Source organism: Chelon labrosus (genome assembly GCF_963514085.1).
Source record: "Chelon labrosus genome assembly, chromosome: 22".
NCBI lineage: Eukaryota > Metazoa > Chordata > Actinopteri > Mugiliformes > Mugilidae > Chelon > Chelon labrosus.
In genome coordinates this window covers 8951876-8969458 of record NC_140355.1, presented here as the reverse complement: position 1 = coordinate 8969458, position 17583 = coordinate 8951876, and the positions used below count along the sequence as shown (strand labels likewise).

Genomic DNA, 17583 nt, shown 5'->3' with positions numbered 1-17583 from the left:
TAAGTTTGAAATTATGCGCCTCTTGGAAGTCACACGTCGGATGTCAGGTTGTGAGGAGGACCCCCTCACAGCCACAGACTCATCGCACAACTCTGAGATTATGGAGCCTTTTTCTGAGAAGTATGACCTGCTGTGGGATCCACATAATCAAATCACATATCCAAAGTTACACACCACAGACTGCAGCATGTATTGACCATTAGAATTATGAGTCCTTTCGGTTATGTTTGACCTGTATTCTTTCCACTTTTGCAGTACTAGTTCGATATCACTTGTGTCTGTGGTGCATTTGAAAGGTTATGCAATGCCTGCCGATATAAAAGACTGTATAAGATGGGACAGGTATGTATTTTTACCTGATCACACTTTAATGAACAAGTCTGACGAGTGCACAAGTATAAATTGCTGGCACTGGCACTGGCGTAGGCTCCGTGCGTAGGTCCTTGCGTTTAGGTCCTGCAGTACTATGTAAGCGCCTTTAATGTTGTACACATCTGCTGTTCCTGTTGATGTTTCTCAACACTGGGATCTATTTATCACTGGGATCTCTATAGACACTTGGAGAAGAGACCTCTGAACTGGAAGAACTACTCCTGGAGATGCAAGTTGCTGCTTCATCTCGAGGAGCTCCAAATGATGAGAGAGATTGAGAAATACAACCAGAACGATGTGCAGCTGTCCAGACACGAAGGCAGCAGTGACGTTCTCTTTCTGAAGGTGATGTGTATCATTCAGACGCTGAAACTAAAAAACTACCTTTGACTTCAACTTTCACTTCAACTCATACGCCATCAGATTCCAAGTGGCATGACGTCATCACTGATCCTGTCAGGGCGCCAGGTAGTGGTGAAACCCCTAAACCAACCAGGAGGGGACAGACCTTACAAAGGATGGAGCCATCTCATTGATTCAGAGCACGTCTGCTTGAAACTGAGGGACAAGTAAGAATGGACATTGAATGCCATTAGACACACTTGTTTTGTTGTTTAGTATTTGCCCGTAAAATCTACGCACAACCATCTGTATCGCAGAATAGAATTAACTAGATACTCAGAGATCCATCTGTACAACAGCTTGTTGCTTTCAGTGCTTCAAGCCAGATGTTTAAATTATGACTAGGGCTGTCAAAGTCAATGCAATAATAACTAGGGCTGTCAAAGTCAACGCAATAATAACTAGGGCTGTCAAAGTCAACGCAATAATAACAAGTTAACTCAAATTACTTTTAATGCCACTAGTTTTTTTTTTTCTTCTTTTTTTAACACTTGATTAACGCATGGTCATTTTGTGATTTGACCCTTGGCCTGCCCCATAGTTTTAGAAAGCAATACAATAATAACTTTATAAATAGCAAGCAGAAACACAGCTTCTTGAGCAGCAATGGATAAAATGATCGCCTGAATGCCGTGTTCAGCTTTAAAGCCCCACCGGATGGCTGTCTTGACAAGACCATTTGCATTTACTGCCAATGTGAATTGAATCTATCACGTCAAGTACGTCAAGTTTCAGATACCACTTGCTGGCCAAGCTCACAGCTGAAGACACAGCTGAAGGCAACTCGCCAAAGGCAGACCATGCTAAATAGTTGGCAATGTGTATGTCTCTGTAGCATGATGTACCTTTGTAACCCACGCCATTGGGATTTCATTGTGTGATGTGTTTCAGCTATTAATTTCAACTGATGCAGAGAAAAAAAATAACTGCATGCAATTGGTTAGTCCTACAAGCAATCCCAGCCATTTGCTTGCAAACAAAATCAACTCAACAGAGCTCAGATGATGCTCTGTTCTGTCCATCACTACATAAAGCCCGACCAAACAATTTGATTGGCCCGGCAGATCTTTTTCCCGGGTCATAATCAGTTCCCAACGGAGTACCTCCTCTCCCAAAAATCTTTTTTTCAGACTGGCTTCTGTGCTACCACCTTTGAGATTATTCTGGGGAATATTTTGGACTTTTGTCATAGTTTGGGATTGTTCTAATAATTATAAAATACGCATATTTGCAAAAAGCGAGCCTATTTTTCCACTTTGGATAGCATTAAAACCTTAATAAATATCCCATTAAGGTAAATTTAAAATATAAAAAACTATTTGCGATTAATCACGAGCTAACTATGAACAGTCGTGCAATAATCATGATTACATACAAAGTCATTAATCATTTGACAGCGCTAAGTATGTCATTTATTATGTCAATATTTTAATAGCCACAGTAGTTTCAGTTTCAACTACATCTATTACAGTACAACTAAGCAGAGAGAAATCAAGTATGAAGAGGGAAGCTACTTTTTTGTGACAAGTTTAAATAAGTTCTCATCCCATTTTTGTTTTTTGGACAAAAAGGAAAACACCAGTGGTCATATTAGATGCATCACTGGAAAAGGGCAAAAAGTAGTGGTCTTATTATTTTCCGTATTTTCAGTCTATGGTACGTAACATAAGTACATTTGAATTTGATTGCAGAATTTATGTCGGGGAGGACACAAGGTACAGCGTTGAATTCACCATTGACCGCACACCGTTGCGTTTCAAGCACAGAGCTGCAGAACTGGTCTACAAGCACAAACTGAACCAAGTGCTATTCCCTACGGGACGTCTTTCTTCCCACCGCTCACGTCTAAACAAGTCAGGCTACGTTGAGGTCACAAACTCAAGGAAAATATTCAAAACTGAGCCTGTCCAGTTCTATTTATATTTTGTTATTTCCCCACTCTCTCTGTCATTAGCGTATCCAACAGCAAGAACAACCCAGAGCAGTGCAAGGCCATTCAACACATTGTTGCTTGTTCTGCAAAACCTGCCCCTTACCTTGTGTTTGGTCCACCTGGCACAGGTACTGTACATGCATGTTTTTGTGTGTGAATGTTCTCCAATAGTAGTGTTTTATGTTGTTAAAATTCAGTTTTACTTGTGTGGGTCAGGCAAAACCGTGACTTTGGTGGAAGCCATCAAACAGATTGTGAAAACACATGACTTTCACAACATCCTGGCTTGTGCACCTTCTAACAGTGCCTCCGATCACCTGTGTGAAAAGATCCTGGAAGGAGACATAGACTGTGAGAATGTGTATCGCTTGTACGCCTTCAACCACCCTCTGAGCAAGATTCCCCAAACTTTAAAGGTCTGGATCCTTTTTTTTTCGTTTTTTTTAATAAATTCTGATAATTTTATTTGTCAAGTAAAATGCAATTTATATCAGAAATTGTTTTAATGTAGTTCTGTTTGTTCACTGTCCTGTCGTAACTAGGTCCTGACTATGTTCGCGAGATGTTTTATTCTGAATGCAGTGTTAGCTTGGCATAGTTTTGTCCTATCAAAGTGGATTCTGACCTCTACATGTAAACTGTCCTGTATGTTTGTGTGCTTTGTCCTTACCTATAGTTTTGCTGTAACCTGGACTGGCACACAAACACCATTATCCTGCCCAGCAAACAATATCTTATGTCTCGTCACATCATGGTCACCACTCTGATAACTGCGGGAAGGTACAGAAGTCAATGATTTAGACAGCATGGCTCATAAAGACACATGATTAATTAAAGCACACACCTATAACCAGCTAACTTGCTGGTTTTACAGTCTCACTGTCCCTCTGTCTCATAATGATAACATCTTAAAAGTCCAAGGCCCACTTGACTTCATAATGTCTCCACTAGGTTTATTAGGAGCCTGGACAGGCATGGATTGCATTACATTACAGTTTGTGACAGTATGTAGCAACAACAAGCAGAAGTTTGCTGCACCCCAAATAAAAAAATCAACCTCAGTGGCATGTCCTACTTACATGAGAAATGAATTCCCTTATAATACCAGATAAATAATGCTGATGACAAAGATGTGTTTTGTCTCTTTGTGACTTCAGGCTCGTGACAGGAGGGATTCCACCGGGTCATTACAATTACATATTTGTGGACGAGGCAGGCCAGGCTACAGAACCAGAGAGTATAATCCCGTTAGCAGGTGACAGATAAGCTCATCTTCTTTAACCTACAGCATCCGATGTTCTGTGTGGACTTAGTGTTTCTGCGGCTGCTTCACAGGTTTACTGAATCCACAGACGTGCCAGGTAGTGCTGGCCGGAGACCCCAAACAGTTAGGAGCCATCATCACATCTAGATTAGCAGAGAAACATGGTCTGGGTGAGTACAGTGTATACAATTGATACATAAGGGGGTACACTATTGAGTGTCAGCATACAATATGAACACAATGTATGAAGTTACACATTGTGTGTGTTATTTCTAAATAAGAAAGTTTCTAATGCTAGCAAAACTTCAACTTCAAAATCTGAAAATAATAAAAGATGAAGATCTGTTCAGATCAAAGCCAGCACAGGACTAGGATTACTTGATGATCTCTAGTGAATTGTCATAATTAGAGTTTATCCCTATTCGCATGGGACTCGTATTACATGGGGACCTATACTATACTATGTGTAATTATTGCAGAGGCCGTCTGTGATCTTAATCCCATGCAAATGTACGGCCATCCTCATAGTTTGTAAAGTATAAATTACACATCAGATTACCTACCATACTTCTCCAAACAGAGGTCTTGTGATAATTCTAGTCCTCTGCAAATCCCTGCAATTTAGCGTGGGTTTTTATTAGGGGTGCAAGATAATTATCCGATAGGTCCGATACCATAACGGAAAGAAGACACCTGGACTTGTACCCATTGGTACATATGTTATCGGTTATCGGTATCGGCCTTTGGAAGCGGAAAGTTATCGGTTATCGGTATCGGTTTTTAAAAAAAGTTATTGTGCATCCCTAGTTTTTATTCTTTCAAGAAGTTTTGTTTCCTTCCTGGCTTTTGTTTTGACTCATTTCTAAATCACATGATGTCACCAGGTAATACTAATCCTGTGTGAAAGGGGCTTAATCCATCAGCATTTGAACTTGTCATGTAAATGCCGTCATGATGCTGTTTTTTTTATAAATAGCATTCTGAAGCAGTTTACTCTGTGCAGGTGCGTCCTTGCTGGAGAGGCTGATGAGTAATATCGAGCTGTACAAGTCACATGAGACACATGGGTTCAACCCACGCTTTGTCACCAAACTGCTGAGGAATTACAGGTTTAGTAGTAAAGTCACCTCACTTAGTTGCCTCATTGCATAAACTGGTCTTTCGCATTTTTTCAGTGGTCTTTTTTGTCTCTCTCAGGTCCCATCCTGCAATTCTAAAAATTCCCAATGAGCTCTTTTATGAGGGAGAACTTAAGCCTTGTGCTTGTCAAGAGACAAGTTGGTACAGCAAGTGGGAACTGCTGCCCAAGAAAGTAATGTCAGCACACACAAACAAAGATATGAATATCTTTCTCTGTCCACCACTATTCTCATTTCTCTTTCTGGTCTCAGGGTTTCCCTTTGATCTTCCACGGGGTGGCAGGAACTAAAGAGTGTGACGAGAAAAGCACGTCTATATACAACACAGCAGAGGTGGAGGTACTCATGGAATACTTAAAATCCCTTGTTGACCATCTCCAGAAAAGGGAAGGGAGCAAAATTGAACCAGGAGAAATTGGCATCATTGCCCCGTACAGAAAACAAGTGAGTATATTAATACAGTAATTCAGGATGGATTTGGATGAGGCACCGCAAGTCAGCACCATAAAGCCAAAAATATACCAGATCATTATAAAAACATTGATGTTTATTGATTGTAGGACTTTCTTAGATGCTAGAAAAACTGTTCTACCAGTACGATATCACTCAGTGTAAGAGATACAAAAGAGACAATTGGTTGAATGGGTGTGAAAGAAAAACAAATCACTGTAGAAATATAATTTTGGTAAGAAAGGAAAGTTATATACACAACATTTGAAGTTTGCTTTTTTGTTTTTGTTACCAATGCAACATGGGTTAGGTGTCTGTGAAGGTTCTCCACAATCCAAGTGAAGGTATATCCAACAACAAAGCCAAAACAAAGGCAACTTAGTGAGATCAAAAGAAAGTTGTTGTTCATGTGAGTTCAAAAGTCTGCACTTCCCATGAATATTCCTAATTCCTAAACTCCCCACCAGTCTTTTAGAACTGAAGAAGCCACTTGGACAAGTAGCAAAATGTCTTCAACAGACCTCTACGAGTCCAGTTGCCTTTGTTTTATCTTTGCTTTTAGATAAAACACAGTAAGAGTTAGCCCAATTCATATTGTCTTGCTTTTGTGTGCTGATAGGTGGAGGTAATCCAAAAGGCTCTCGAGACGGACAAAGAGCTCATCAAGAAAAACGTGGAGAACGTAGTGGTATGAAGCTAGAAAATGATCATACAATAAGATCATGTACAAGTAGGATTTTAAACTGCGCCAAGAAAAATGCATTTGTGTTTTTGAAGGTTGGCACGGTTGAGAAGTTTCAGGGGAAAGAGTTCAATGCGGTTCTGGTGTCTACAGTGCGCAGCAATCCCAAGCTGACAGCACAGAAGCAGGAAATCACTTTAGGCTTTGTTAATAATGAGAAGGTGAGAAATGTTAGAGAAATGCATAGCGCCAGATAGACCCAATAAATAACACTTTTGAGCATATTATCGCAAACAGTGTCCACCATTGTAGCAGCATTAGACCAAATCATAATCGCGTTAATACCTGCACACTAACTCAAACTGAAACTTCTTAGAGGTTCAACGTGGCAATGACCCGTGCACGAGTTCTGCTGATAGTTGTGGGAGACCCAAGACTCTTGAAAACTGACCCAGTCTGGAACAAGTAAGGCTCTAATTCTGCATCTTTATCAGTCATAGGTGGAGACAAATGTCTAACTCCAACATGACTTATATGGTGACTTTCTTTTTATATTATAGGTTCATACATTACTGCTCGAAAGAAGGAGCATACCGTGGCATTACAGTCTCTGATGAAGAGGAATATGTACTGACTGTTCTGCCCTCAGCAACCCTCCAGTAATAATCACAATCACACCTCCTTACAGCACATTCTCACTGCATGTCTGTTGTGAAAATGAAAGTGACCTTGATACCGAAGAAGTGTTATCTACAACCTTTGCACTTCACCCCACAGCGAGGAGTGATGCAGCAACAGTCGGAAGCTGTTTGAAGAACCAACACGCTCATCTGTAGCTCCAGAATTCAACATCGAAATAAATGCCTTCAACTACATTTCTTATTCTTTATTTCTGTCATCATTGTAAAAGGTATGGTCTGTTGAAAATAACCGAAAAAATGGACTGACATAAAATCCCTGGTGTTAATCTGAAAGATGGCTGTATCAAGCTAGAGTTAGTTTAGAGGGAGTATTATAAGACACTCCCTGCCTCGTTTCAAAATGAGATCAAGTTTAACCAGTCTAGGTGTACACCAGGATCTGTGGATCAAGCTGAGCTTGGTCTGTCTGGGTATTATCTGGTTTCATAGAGCTCATAAACCCGACGTCAGAGTCTCTGGGCGCAACCGGTTAGCGCGTTCGGCTGTTAACCGAAAGGTTGGTGGTTCGAGCCCACCCAGGGACGTCAACTTTTCTAAGCTAGAAGTAGCGTACTTGGGACAGGTTAACATGTAGCCTACACCTCAAATTCCCTCAGCAAGTCTTCCTATGTATGACTTCTGAGTACATACAGAGGAATGAGTTAAATACAGAGAAAGGATTCCGTGTTTTTTGTATTTATACAATATATACAACCACTGGCGGAATCTTTTATTGTGTTGTATTTCAAAGCTTTGTTATATAATTAGTTGCATCTTCATCTTCAAAATAAGTTCTGAAATTGTGTCGAGTAAAACTTTAATAATATATGGTGGGAATGGTCAGAAGTACTTAAAAATTATGAATTCAGTACCTGAGTAAATGCATCGTCTATCGTTTATTAGAAAAATTATTATAATTTTTAAATAAATCAAGGCTTGGCTTTTATTATTAAATATATTATCTTTTTTACCATTGTGTGGTCAATAAACCATCATAGTCAATCATTCCGTTATATGTTATTTATTTATAGCAGAAGTCTAGCGCATGAAAAGCAAACTGTCTATCGCTCTATATTGTCCCTCTTTGCTTCCTGTAGGAGTGACGACTCGAGGTGTTTACAGGTACTGGTCTGGGCTGCTGAAGTTAACCGTTAACTGTAGTTACCATGGTGATCTATCTTGGTTAAAAACGAGAGCCGTTTGGTGAACCGGAAGCTGCTTATAACTCCGCCTATTCACTGCTTTCATTTTCTGCCATAGAGCATTTATTTATTTATTTTATTTTGACGGAATGTTTGGTTAAAACAAGCCTGAGTTGAGTAACTTGTATTGGCGGCACAGTCCCTCGGTGTGTGTCTGTTTTACCTGCTCCGTGTTGCTTCCAGCTTTAACCACAGCCGTTGGACAGCTTCTTTGTTTGTCGCCTGACGGTGACGCGCCTGCGTGCCCGCGCTCTTTATTCCACACACACAGGTGCGCTCAGTGAGCTCAGCCCACGGAGAGGACGAACTTCAGGTGAGGTCGAGTCTTATCGAGAATAGGCTACTGAAAGCAACAGTATTAATAAGGATGTCTTATTGTTCTCAGTTAGTATGGTGATGCGATACTTGTGGCAGAAGTAAGAATTTATCAGCAACAGGTTTGTAATATTGAAAGCGAAAATAATAGCTACAACACTCGGCTAGTTTCGCGTATGGCAGCAGTTTTTATTATTAGTTAACGTGAACGCTAAAAACATTGTAAGGACTGTTTATGTGGAGTAACAGGTGACATTTTTAAGTAGCCAAATATGTCCTTTCTTCTTATTTTTTCTTTATTTTGCCAGTAAAAGGATGATATGACAGCTGCAGCAGAGAGCCCAGTCAACATGGAGGATTTTTTCAAAAGGGTAAATTACACACAACTCCAGGCTGCAATAACCATGGATGTGTTGAGGAGCCGGGTCTTCAGGTCCCTGAAACCCTTTTGCTGTATCCTCAGAAGATGCAGCTCTTGTTTCTGAGACTTGATTTAAAATAATTTTCAATCTGATTCATTTGTAACATTTAAAAGCGCTTATCAAGCATTTTCTTTTTTAAGGCAACAATATAATAAATGGGGAAGTCATGAAATTGTGTCAGTACAGTTAAATGTGCGACTTCTTCCTCATTTCTTTTTGATGACCGAATGAGAAACAAGCGGTAGCTCACTGTTTGACTCCATAAATGTAGAGGTCACCAGTAATTCAAGTGTTTATCTTGTGGTTTCCAGCCAGCTAATGTTAGTGTTTATACGCGTGTGCAGGTGGAGGAGGTGAGAGGCCTCATTGAAAAAATCTCCTGTCAAGCAGAGGAGCTGAAGAGAAGACACGGTGCCATCCTCTCCTCTGCAAAGCAAGACAAGAGTCAGTTTGTTTTCATAATTAAACTTGCAAAGCTTGTTAGATTTGCCCCCAGGACCTAAACGGAAAAGTAGAGACTTGATACCTTCACTGTTATGCTGATGCTTGTGGATATCCGTTAAGTCCTCCAGGGAACTAGACACCAAGAAAACAAACAGGAACAAATGGTTGAACAGCCTTTGACAAACATACACGCACTTTACCTCTTTGTAGAAGGCACACATGGTAATCTACAGCTCAGACATGCTTACCATAACATACAACCTTTAAGAACCGTTAGACTAAATTGTTTAGTTCATCATCTGTTAAGACATATCTACTGAATCTATGTCCAACTTGAGTATCAGGTGCTGTCTAACACCATGTTATTGACTTGATCAGCTAAATTCAGCCTAATCCCTATACCTGCCAGTACAAAATGCATAAAATCACCTTGTTGTAAGTTTAAATTATTCTGTCTGTGAGATGAACCAGTTCTGTTATTTTTAGGAATCAAAGAGGAGCTGGAGCTGCTGAACAGCGAGACAAAGAAGAACGCCAGCTTGGTCCAGTCCAAGTTAAAATGTAGGTTCAGTTCATTTTTATACAGTGCATAAAAATGTGTTTCGTATTGTAGTATAAGTACTGTAGATGTATTTTGTGACACTATGGATCTGAGTAGGCCTGTCTGAATAAATAAGTTTTAAGCTAGGATTTGAAGGTGGAGTCTGAATTTGTTTATGTGTTCCGGGAGGGCATTCAAGAGGCAGGGGGCTGAGCGGCTGAAGGCTCTGGACCCCATGGTGGTCAAGCGAGCAGGTGGGAGGATGGGTTGGATGGATTAAGATGACCTAAGAGTGCAGGTGGGAATGTTTATGTGAAGGAGGTTAGTGAGGTACTGAGGGGTGAGGTTGTTGCCTTGAAGGTGAGAAGTAGGATTTCGTAGGTAAGGCAGAATTCATCAGGAACCCAGTGGAGTTGCTGCAGGACAGGTGTTATGTGACTCATGGAGGGGGTTCTGGTGATGATACGTATGGTAGAGTTTTGAACCATCTGCAGTTTATGAATGTATTTGTCTGGTAAACCAAATAAGAGGGAGATGCAGTAGCCCAGATGGGACATGACCAGGCTATGGACCAGAGTTGCAGTATTGTCGGGTGAGAGGGCTGGATGGAGATGGGAGATGTTGCGCAGGTGGAAATAGGCTGAATGGGTGAGATTGTTAATATGATATTGGAATGAGAGAGTGTTGTCAAGGATGACATCCAGATTCTTAACCTATGTCTGGATGTCATTGGGGTATTGTACCTTTGAAATATCTGGTCAAGAGGGATGAGGTAGATGATAAATAAAAGGGGCTCAAGAACAGAGCCTTGGGGAACACCAGAGGAGGGGGAGGGGTGAGTGGGAAGTAAATGTTTTTAACTGAGTGAACTGAGTGCGGCCAGAGAGTGTGAGATGAAGCAATCGAGAGGTGTGTCAGAGATACTGATGGAGGCTAGTCTATGGATGAGAATGGAGTGGAAGATGGTGTCAGATGCTACGGTTAAATCAAGGAGAATGAGGATTGAAAGGAGTCCCGATAATCAGAATAAAAATATTTTATGTGAGCACCTCAATCAGAACCAAATGGTCCAATCGGAAGGAGTTTCTGAAATCAGATTGAGAGAGGTGGAAATCTTTTAATAATCTGTTCAGTAGGAAAATATTTGCACCTAATACTCATGTAAAACTTGATATGAGAAAGTGGAAGAAAAAAAAACACAGGTAGCAAAAGGTAGATTAAAATACTTCTGGTGCCACAGCCAGCAGAACCGCTTTAAACATTTTAAAAAATATAATCGCATACATCTTATCAGATCATCTTATCTAGTGTCCATGTAAACAAGGAATTTATAATCTCTAATCAGATAAATTTTAGCTCAGTCATACTGAAGAAGTATTGTCTATATAAACTTGGATAATGAGGCAACAAGGAGGAACAGACTTCAGACTTCCTTAAACACTGGGACTGCGTAGTTCATAACATAGGATTTGACTTGCAAATGAACAGACAAGGAAGTGTAGTGTACCTCATGCTACTGCTGGTCATCAGTGGATAAACTGTCTCAGAATAAAATCACTAAGCTCTGTACTGTAAATAGACAAATGGCTTTTAGTTGCAAATTTGAATTAGCTGTCTTTGAAATTACAACTTGAGCCTGTGTTTGTATCAAGATTAGATCTGTCTCATGTTTTTTTTTTTTTTTTCAGCCATGCAGACAAACTGGCCTGTGGATGAGAACAACACCAATCTCTCAGTACTCCATCGTATTCAGAAGAACCAGGTCAGGATGTGTTCTTTGACTTCCTGTAATGGGGGCGTCTGTATAATGATCAACTCAAAGAGGTCAATCACTGCTGACAGAGGCCTCTTTGTAGGACTGATACTGAAATAGATCTATTTGAATCTCTTCTTTATTAATCATATTTCAATTCTGTGGCTCTTCTTTATGCAGTACTCACACCTAACTCGTTGGTTTGCTGAGGTCATGAGGGGTTACCATAAGGCACAGATCTCCTTCAGAGAGAAGTGCAAGGCACAGATACAGAGACAGCTGGAGATTGGTGAGTGAATGGATTTCATTACATACAACTACATCTTTACATACTGTATCAGCACAGTCAGAATATTTTATGCAGGATGAAGCTTTTGTCAGCTCTTATTAACAAGAGACTTTGATGGTTCCCTCATGTTGTCAACAGTCATTATGTTCTACACTTACAATTAATTTAAAACCAACTATGATCTAAATTAGAGCAGATAAACTGCTGCTACACAGTGTTTATGTATCCTTTTAAAAGGTATGCTCATTGTTGGAAATACAAAATTTCTTTCTTGCTGTTGTGTTGTATTTTTTGAAATTATATATTAATTGATAAATACAATTTTATGTATGTAGGTGTTCTGTAAATTAAAGCAAAGATAGAATAATATTATACTCAAATGTACACCAGGGGTTTATCCACTGTTTTTTTCTGTGGCCTGTGTTTGAGCCCAGTCTTTATTTGTTCATGTCGGCCCCTCCTCCAGCCATTATCTCAGTCTGAGTTTGTCATTGGCTGACGGTTTTTATCAGTGGACATACGGTAGTATACTTTTTATGAGTTAGTAGACTTTGGCACATACAGCTGTAGAGGTGTAATTGTGCCATCCTGTGGTGAACCTCTAAAGATCCATGTAATTCAGCATGGCAGCACAAAGACACTGACTTTTGACACAGATGAAATCCGTAAGAGAAAATGACTTTGCCTCAATCACCTGGTACATTTCTTTTTTTTCTTGTTTGGTTTATGATTTTCTTTTTTCATCACTTGTGACATCACTTATTTATCTAATGATGTTTTTGACAGAGGTTAAATGGTTGCAAACAGCTGAAATTGTTTTTTTTAATCATTCGTTTTGTTTCTTTCAGTGAACAAAGTGACCACAGATGACGAGTTGGAGGAGATGCTGCATCGTGACAATCTTTCCATCTTCATATCTGATGTTGGTGGACTTTCTGTTTAGTGGCATATTAAATGGCTAGGCGGTGATATCTACAGTAGTTTGCTCTTGTGTTGTTGATCACTCAGACGTGTAGTTAGACTGTAAATATCAGTTGTTTTCAACAATTTGCACACTTGTCCTGTCACAGATCAACTCTGACGCTCGGATTTCAAGCCAGGCTCTGAGTGAGATTGAATTTCGTCATCAGGACATCATCTCCCTTGAATCTAGCATTCAGGAGCTTCATGAGATATTTACCGACACTGCCATGCTGCTGGAGCTTCAGGTAAATTTCCTGTCTCTTTTTTTTTTTACACATGGAACCATAACTGTATTAGGGAATATCCTCACAGAGCAAAACCTGTCTGGTGTTTTTCTTCCACCAGGGGGAGTTAATCAACAACATAGAAAAGAATGTCACAAGTGCTGCAGAGTATGTAGACGTATCAAAATCAGAAATCAATAAAGCAGTCGAATACAAGAAACATCCAACCAAGATAGCATCTCTTCCAAACTTCTTCAAGGCCTTTAAGAGACGAAGCATCGAGAAAAGTGATGCTGATCAAAACTCCTCTGACTGAAACCAGGACTGAACCCCTTAATGTTGACTGCACCAAACAATGTGATCAGCATCAAAGCCTTTCTCTGCTCGATGGAAAACACTTTCATCTGACTTATGGAGCCTGTCTGCCCCTCAGGCTTCCTCTTCCTTCTAAAGGATATCGCTGAAGCCATTGTTTTTAACTTGAATGGCGTTTCTGAACTTCTGTGAAAATAAAAATGTCAGATGAAAGTGAAAAGTAGCCGTGGACAAACCTCGCAATGCAGCAACCACCTGATGATATCTGCGGACTGACAAAAGGACAAATGCGGCTGGAGCCAAATAAAACCACAAAAAACTCCTAATGTTAACTTCCCAGCTGATGTTTAGATTTTCTATGAGAGTTTAGGTTTCAGACATGGCAATATTGTTAAATATAAATTGGTCTTATTTATGCAAAACAACCCCGGGGTTGACCTGTTCAGCTCACTCAGTTAGCCAGTAGATGGCATGGTGATATTACTCTTGATGCACTTCCGGCCAGGATTTACATTGCCTCGTCTCTGCAGTGCTGCTAGACACTGGTGCCTTTTGTCTGTGATACTGTGCTGTTTTTTTTTTTTTAAATGATGAAATGTAAAAAGTAATGTCTGTAATGTCTTAATGTAAGATTATTCCAATCCTAAAAACAAAAAAATAAATCTCCTATAAATTCTACCGTACATGATCTTAAATTGCTTTATTATGACCGAAAAGAGAGAGAAATCACTAAACATCATGGATTCATAAGGTGTGACGTACACAAATATATTTAGAGCTCAAAAAGTCTTGCAAAATTATTGGTTGAAAGTTTGTTGAGTTTAAGAGCTGTAAATCTTGGCATGCTGAATCAGATTGTGACCCATTACAAGAATATTATCAGTACGTACACATTAGCATTTTGAGCAAGGATTTGAAAGTACTACAGCTTCACAGATTTGTTGGTGTGGCTGTAAACATGTTATATTTTGTGACATTTAGAATTTTTGACATGTCTAAAGCTCTTAGAGAAGGGATTAACTTATTTTAACCTCAGTGGAGCAGCGGTATCACACAGTGACATTGTGAAGGCAGTCTTTCATGTCGATGTTCATACAGATGACCAAGGGTCGTTTTTGATTCTCTGCAGGGGATGAATCCATCATCCATTACCAATAGCTTCCTATCCTGTAGAGGGTTGTGGGAAAGAGATGGGGTAAACCTTGGACAGGTTGCCATTCACATGCACGCATCTACAGTCAATTTAGAAATCACCAATTAACCTAACATGCATGTCTTTGGACTGTGGGAGAGAAAGACCACGTAGGCCCAGAGAGAACATGCACATAAAGATACATTCAAACCCAGAACCTTCAGTACTAACCACTGCACCACCATGATTCAATCAGTTTTTAGGTTTTGTCTGTGGAGATCTAGATGACTAGGAACGTCATAACATATGATGTACATCAGTTTCATACTCACCAAACAGTTGAGGGATCCTTTGCAGATGGAGGCCGTATCCTGGAAGCCCCCACTTCCATCATCACAAAATAAAATTGCTTTGAATAAATTTGCATCTACTTGCAGTGACGCTATGTCTGCGGGGATAAGTGCACCCGAACAAATGCCACATGTGTGAAAGCATCTGCGTTTGTTAAGTTTAAAAATAATTCTGTCTCCTTATTTCTCTGTGATCTGACTGGAGCAGAGGACCGGCAGGGAGGCGAGCTCTTTCCTGCATTGTGGGAGTGCTGCCAGGGTGAACCCACTGACTTATCTCTTAGACTGCGTTTCTCCCTCTCTCCCCCCTCCTCCCCCCTTTCTCTACATCCTGGGTAAGATTTCACAGCACCTTAGCACTTTGCAGAAACCACTGATTTCCCAGTGGGAACTAAAGAAGGATGGGAGTAAGAGATGAGGATGGTAATGTAGACAGAAAAAGGAAGGAGACATGAGAGGATAAAGAGGAAAAATTAAAGAGACAAAGGCCTAAATAAAAACACGGGTTCTTTATTGGTTGCGCCAGGGGGTGAGACCCTCAAAACGGGGCTTGACCACAATTTAAAAGGGCTGAGTGTGACTGCTTAAAACGTGAGGCCCGGCTTTCTGCTTAGATAAACGGGTCATTTCTTTGTCATTTAAGCAAACAGGAGGTTAATGTGCTGAAAGTGGCCCGTCTCCAAAAGAGCCATTAAACATTTCCCCATTTGGAATGGACAAATAAACAGGAGGAAAAGGTTGAAGGATGCAGGGATAGTGGACAGTGTCTTTTACTGCCTCCTCTTGGGAGTTTCCGAGGCAGGCTTACTTCTTGGCTTTGCCTTGGGCAGCCACGGCCTCCATGGCCTTCTTCACGGTTTCCTCATCGCCGAGGAAAGACATGGGCTTCACGGGCTTCAGGTTTGCGTCCAGCTCGTACACGATGGGGATTCCTGTGGGAAGGTTCAGCTCCATGATGGCTGCATCAGACATACCTGGAAGAGGACAGACAGACAGACAGACATGGAGATCAGCAGATAGGACAAAGAGAATGTAACTGATGCCATGTAAAGCAGCAGTGTTACTTGATAAAGGCTGTAAACAGAGCAGTTTTTTATTTACATCTGATTGTATTTGAAGTTATTTTGATTATTTATGTATAATCTAATACTTCTAGATTACTAATAATCTGTTTCTTTCTCTCACTCCATTACACCTACCATTCCTGTGTGACATTTACTTTTGCCCTTCAGGCTCTCTGGATGTAGAACTATATGCATGTCTGGCCACTCCTTGAAAAAGTACGACCTTTCTACATAAAGGTCGTGACTGTAACGGGAACCAATCTCATGACCCTCCACTCTGTCCCTGAGCTGTAGAGCGAGAGTCCCTGCATGCTATTTATATGCACCGTAGTCCACAACAGAGTGTGTGTGTGTGTGTGTATGTAAAGACAAGTGTGAGACTGGGGCCATTCAGGTCTCTCCTTACATGCAAATGCAGTGGAAGCTGCTTTTTGGTTATGCTGCAAGAGTTTTATTGCTCTCCACTTTGCGGCGTTTTATCTGAACTTTCGTGTCTATTCCCTTTTTCCAAAAAGGTTTTTCACCTGCAAACTATAAAACTCACCCTCCAAGTGCTTGACGATGCCACGGAGGCTGTTGCCGTGGGCAGCGATGATAACGTTCTTCCCAGCTTTGATTTGAGGAACGATGACGTCGTTCCAGAAAGGCAGGGCGCGGGCGATGGTGTCTTTCAGTGACTCACATGTGGGCAGCTCACCGGCCTTCAGGTCCTTGTAGCGCCGTGACTGCAGGTAGAAGGAAGTTTACTCCTACAACTGACAATCTCTCTGACTAGTTTTAACTGGTTGAAGCTGTGTTGTAAGCAGCAGTTTCAGTTGTCTCACCTCACTGATGATTTTGTGGTAAGCGTGGGCCTTATCCATGGGTGGAGGTGGGATGTCAAAGGACCGGCGCCAGATCTTCACCTGCTCCTCGCCGTGCTTCTCGGCCGTCTCCGCCTTGTTGAGTCCAGTGAGGCCTCCGTAGTGGCGCTCGTTCAGACGCCAGGTACGGATCACGGGCAGCCACATCTGGTCTGTGCCCTCCATGATGGTCCACAGGGTCTTGATGGCACGCTTCAGCACGGAGGTGTAGCACACGTCGAACTTCATTCCCGCCTCCTTGATAGCCAAGGCTCCGCGCTGGGCCTCCCCCAGTCCCTTCTCACTGAGGTCAGCATCGAACCAGCCACAGAAGCGGTTCTCCTGGTTCCAGGAGCTCTCGCCGTGGCGGACGATAACCAAACGATGGACACTGGCCATGCTTAACTGTTTTTCTCCCGAGTTTGCCTTAAACCAGACGCAGTGCCCTCAGCCCTTCTAAGCTGCACACACCCACACTAGCTGACCAACAGTGAGCCCCTGGCCTGCATACCACGCTCTTTTTATAGCCGCTCTGATAGCGGCAGAGCATAGCAGACGGGCCTTCTTCGCTTTCCACCTGTGAGACGCTTTCTCACTCTGATAGACACACGAGGCGGGCCAATGGAACCAGTCCTCTGCTGGGCTGGTGGGACAGACTGGGAAGGCCAGAGGTCAGACATTGAGCCAAAATAGCAACATGACTTTTAAACTGAAGCCTGTGGAACAAAAGTGTAAAGATCAGAGTTGGCTGCAGAGAGGAGCCTCGCGCTGAGATGAACAGTTTCATCCCTGAAACTCTTCAGAG

General features: G+C 41.4%; 2 protein-coding genes across 2 annotated transcripts; one reads left to right on the top strand and one right to left on the bottom strand.

The window, feature by feature from the left end:
* The first annotated feature begins 8233 nt into the window (after positions 1-8233).
* LOC311508254 (syntaxin-2-like) lies at positions 8234-14065 on the top strand. Its single transcript, XM_084572955.1, has 9 exons — positions 8234-8437; positions 8748-8810; positions 9206-9305; positions 9792-9866; positions 11535-11608; positions 11780-11888; positions 12737-12810; positions 12959-13096; positions 13197-14065. The coding sequence occupies exons 2-9, from the start codon at positions 8760-8762 to the stop codon at positions 13389-13391; spliced, it is 816 nt and encodes a 271-aa protein (XP_084429081.1). The 5' UTR covers positions 8234-8437; positions 8748-8759; the 3' UTR covers positions 13392-14065.
* A 1313-nt stretch (positions 14066-15378) lies between these two features.
* On the bottom strand, positions 15379-17583 carry pgam2 (phosphoglycerate mutase 2 (muscle)). Its single transcript, XM_084572860.1, has 3 exons — positions 16761-17583; positions 16481-16661; positions 15379-15846 (listed from the first exon to the last, which is right to left on the bottom strand). Exons 1-3 carry the CDS (start codon positions 17175-17177, stop codon positions 15677-15679), a joined length of 768 nt encoding a protein of 255 aa, XP_084428986.1. The 5' UTR covers positions 17178-17583; the 3' UTR covers positions 15379-15676.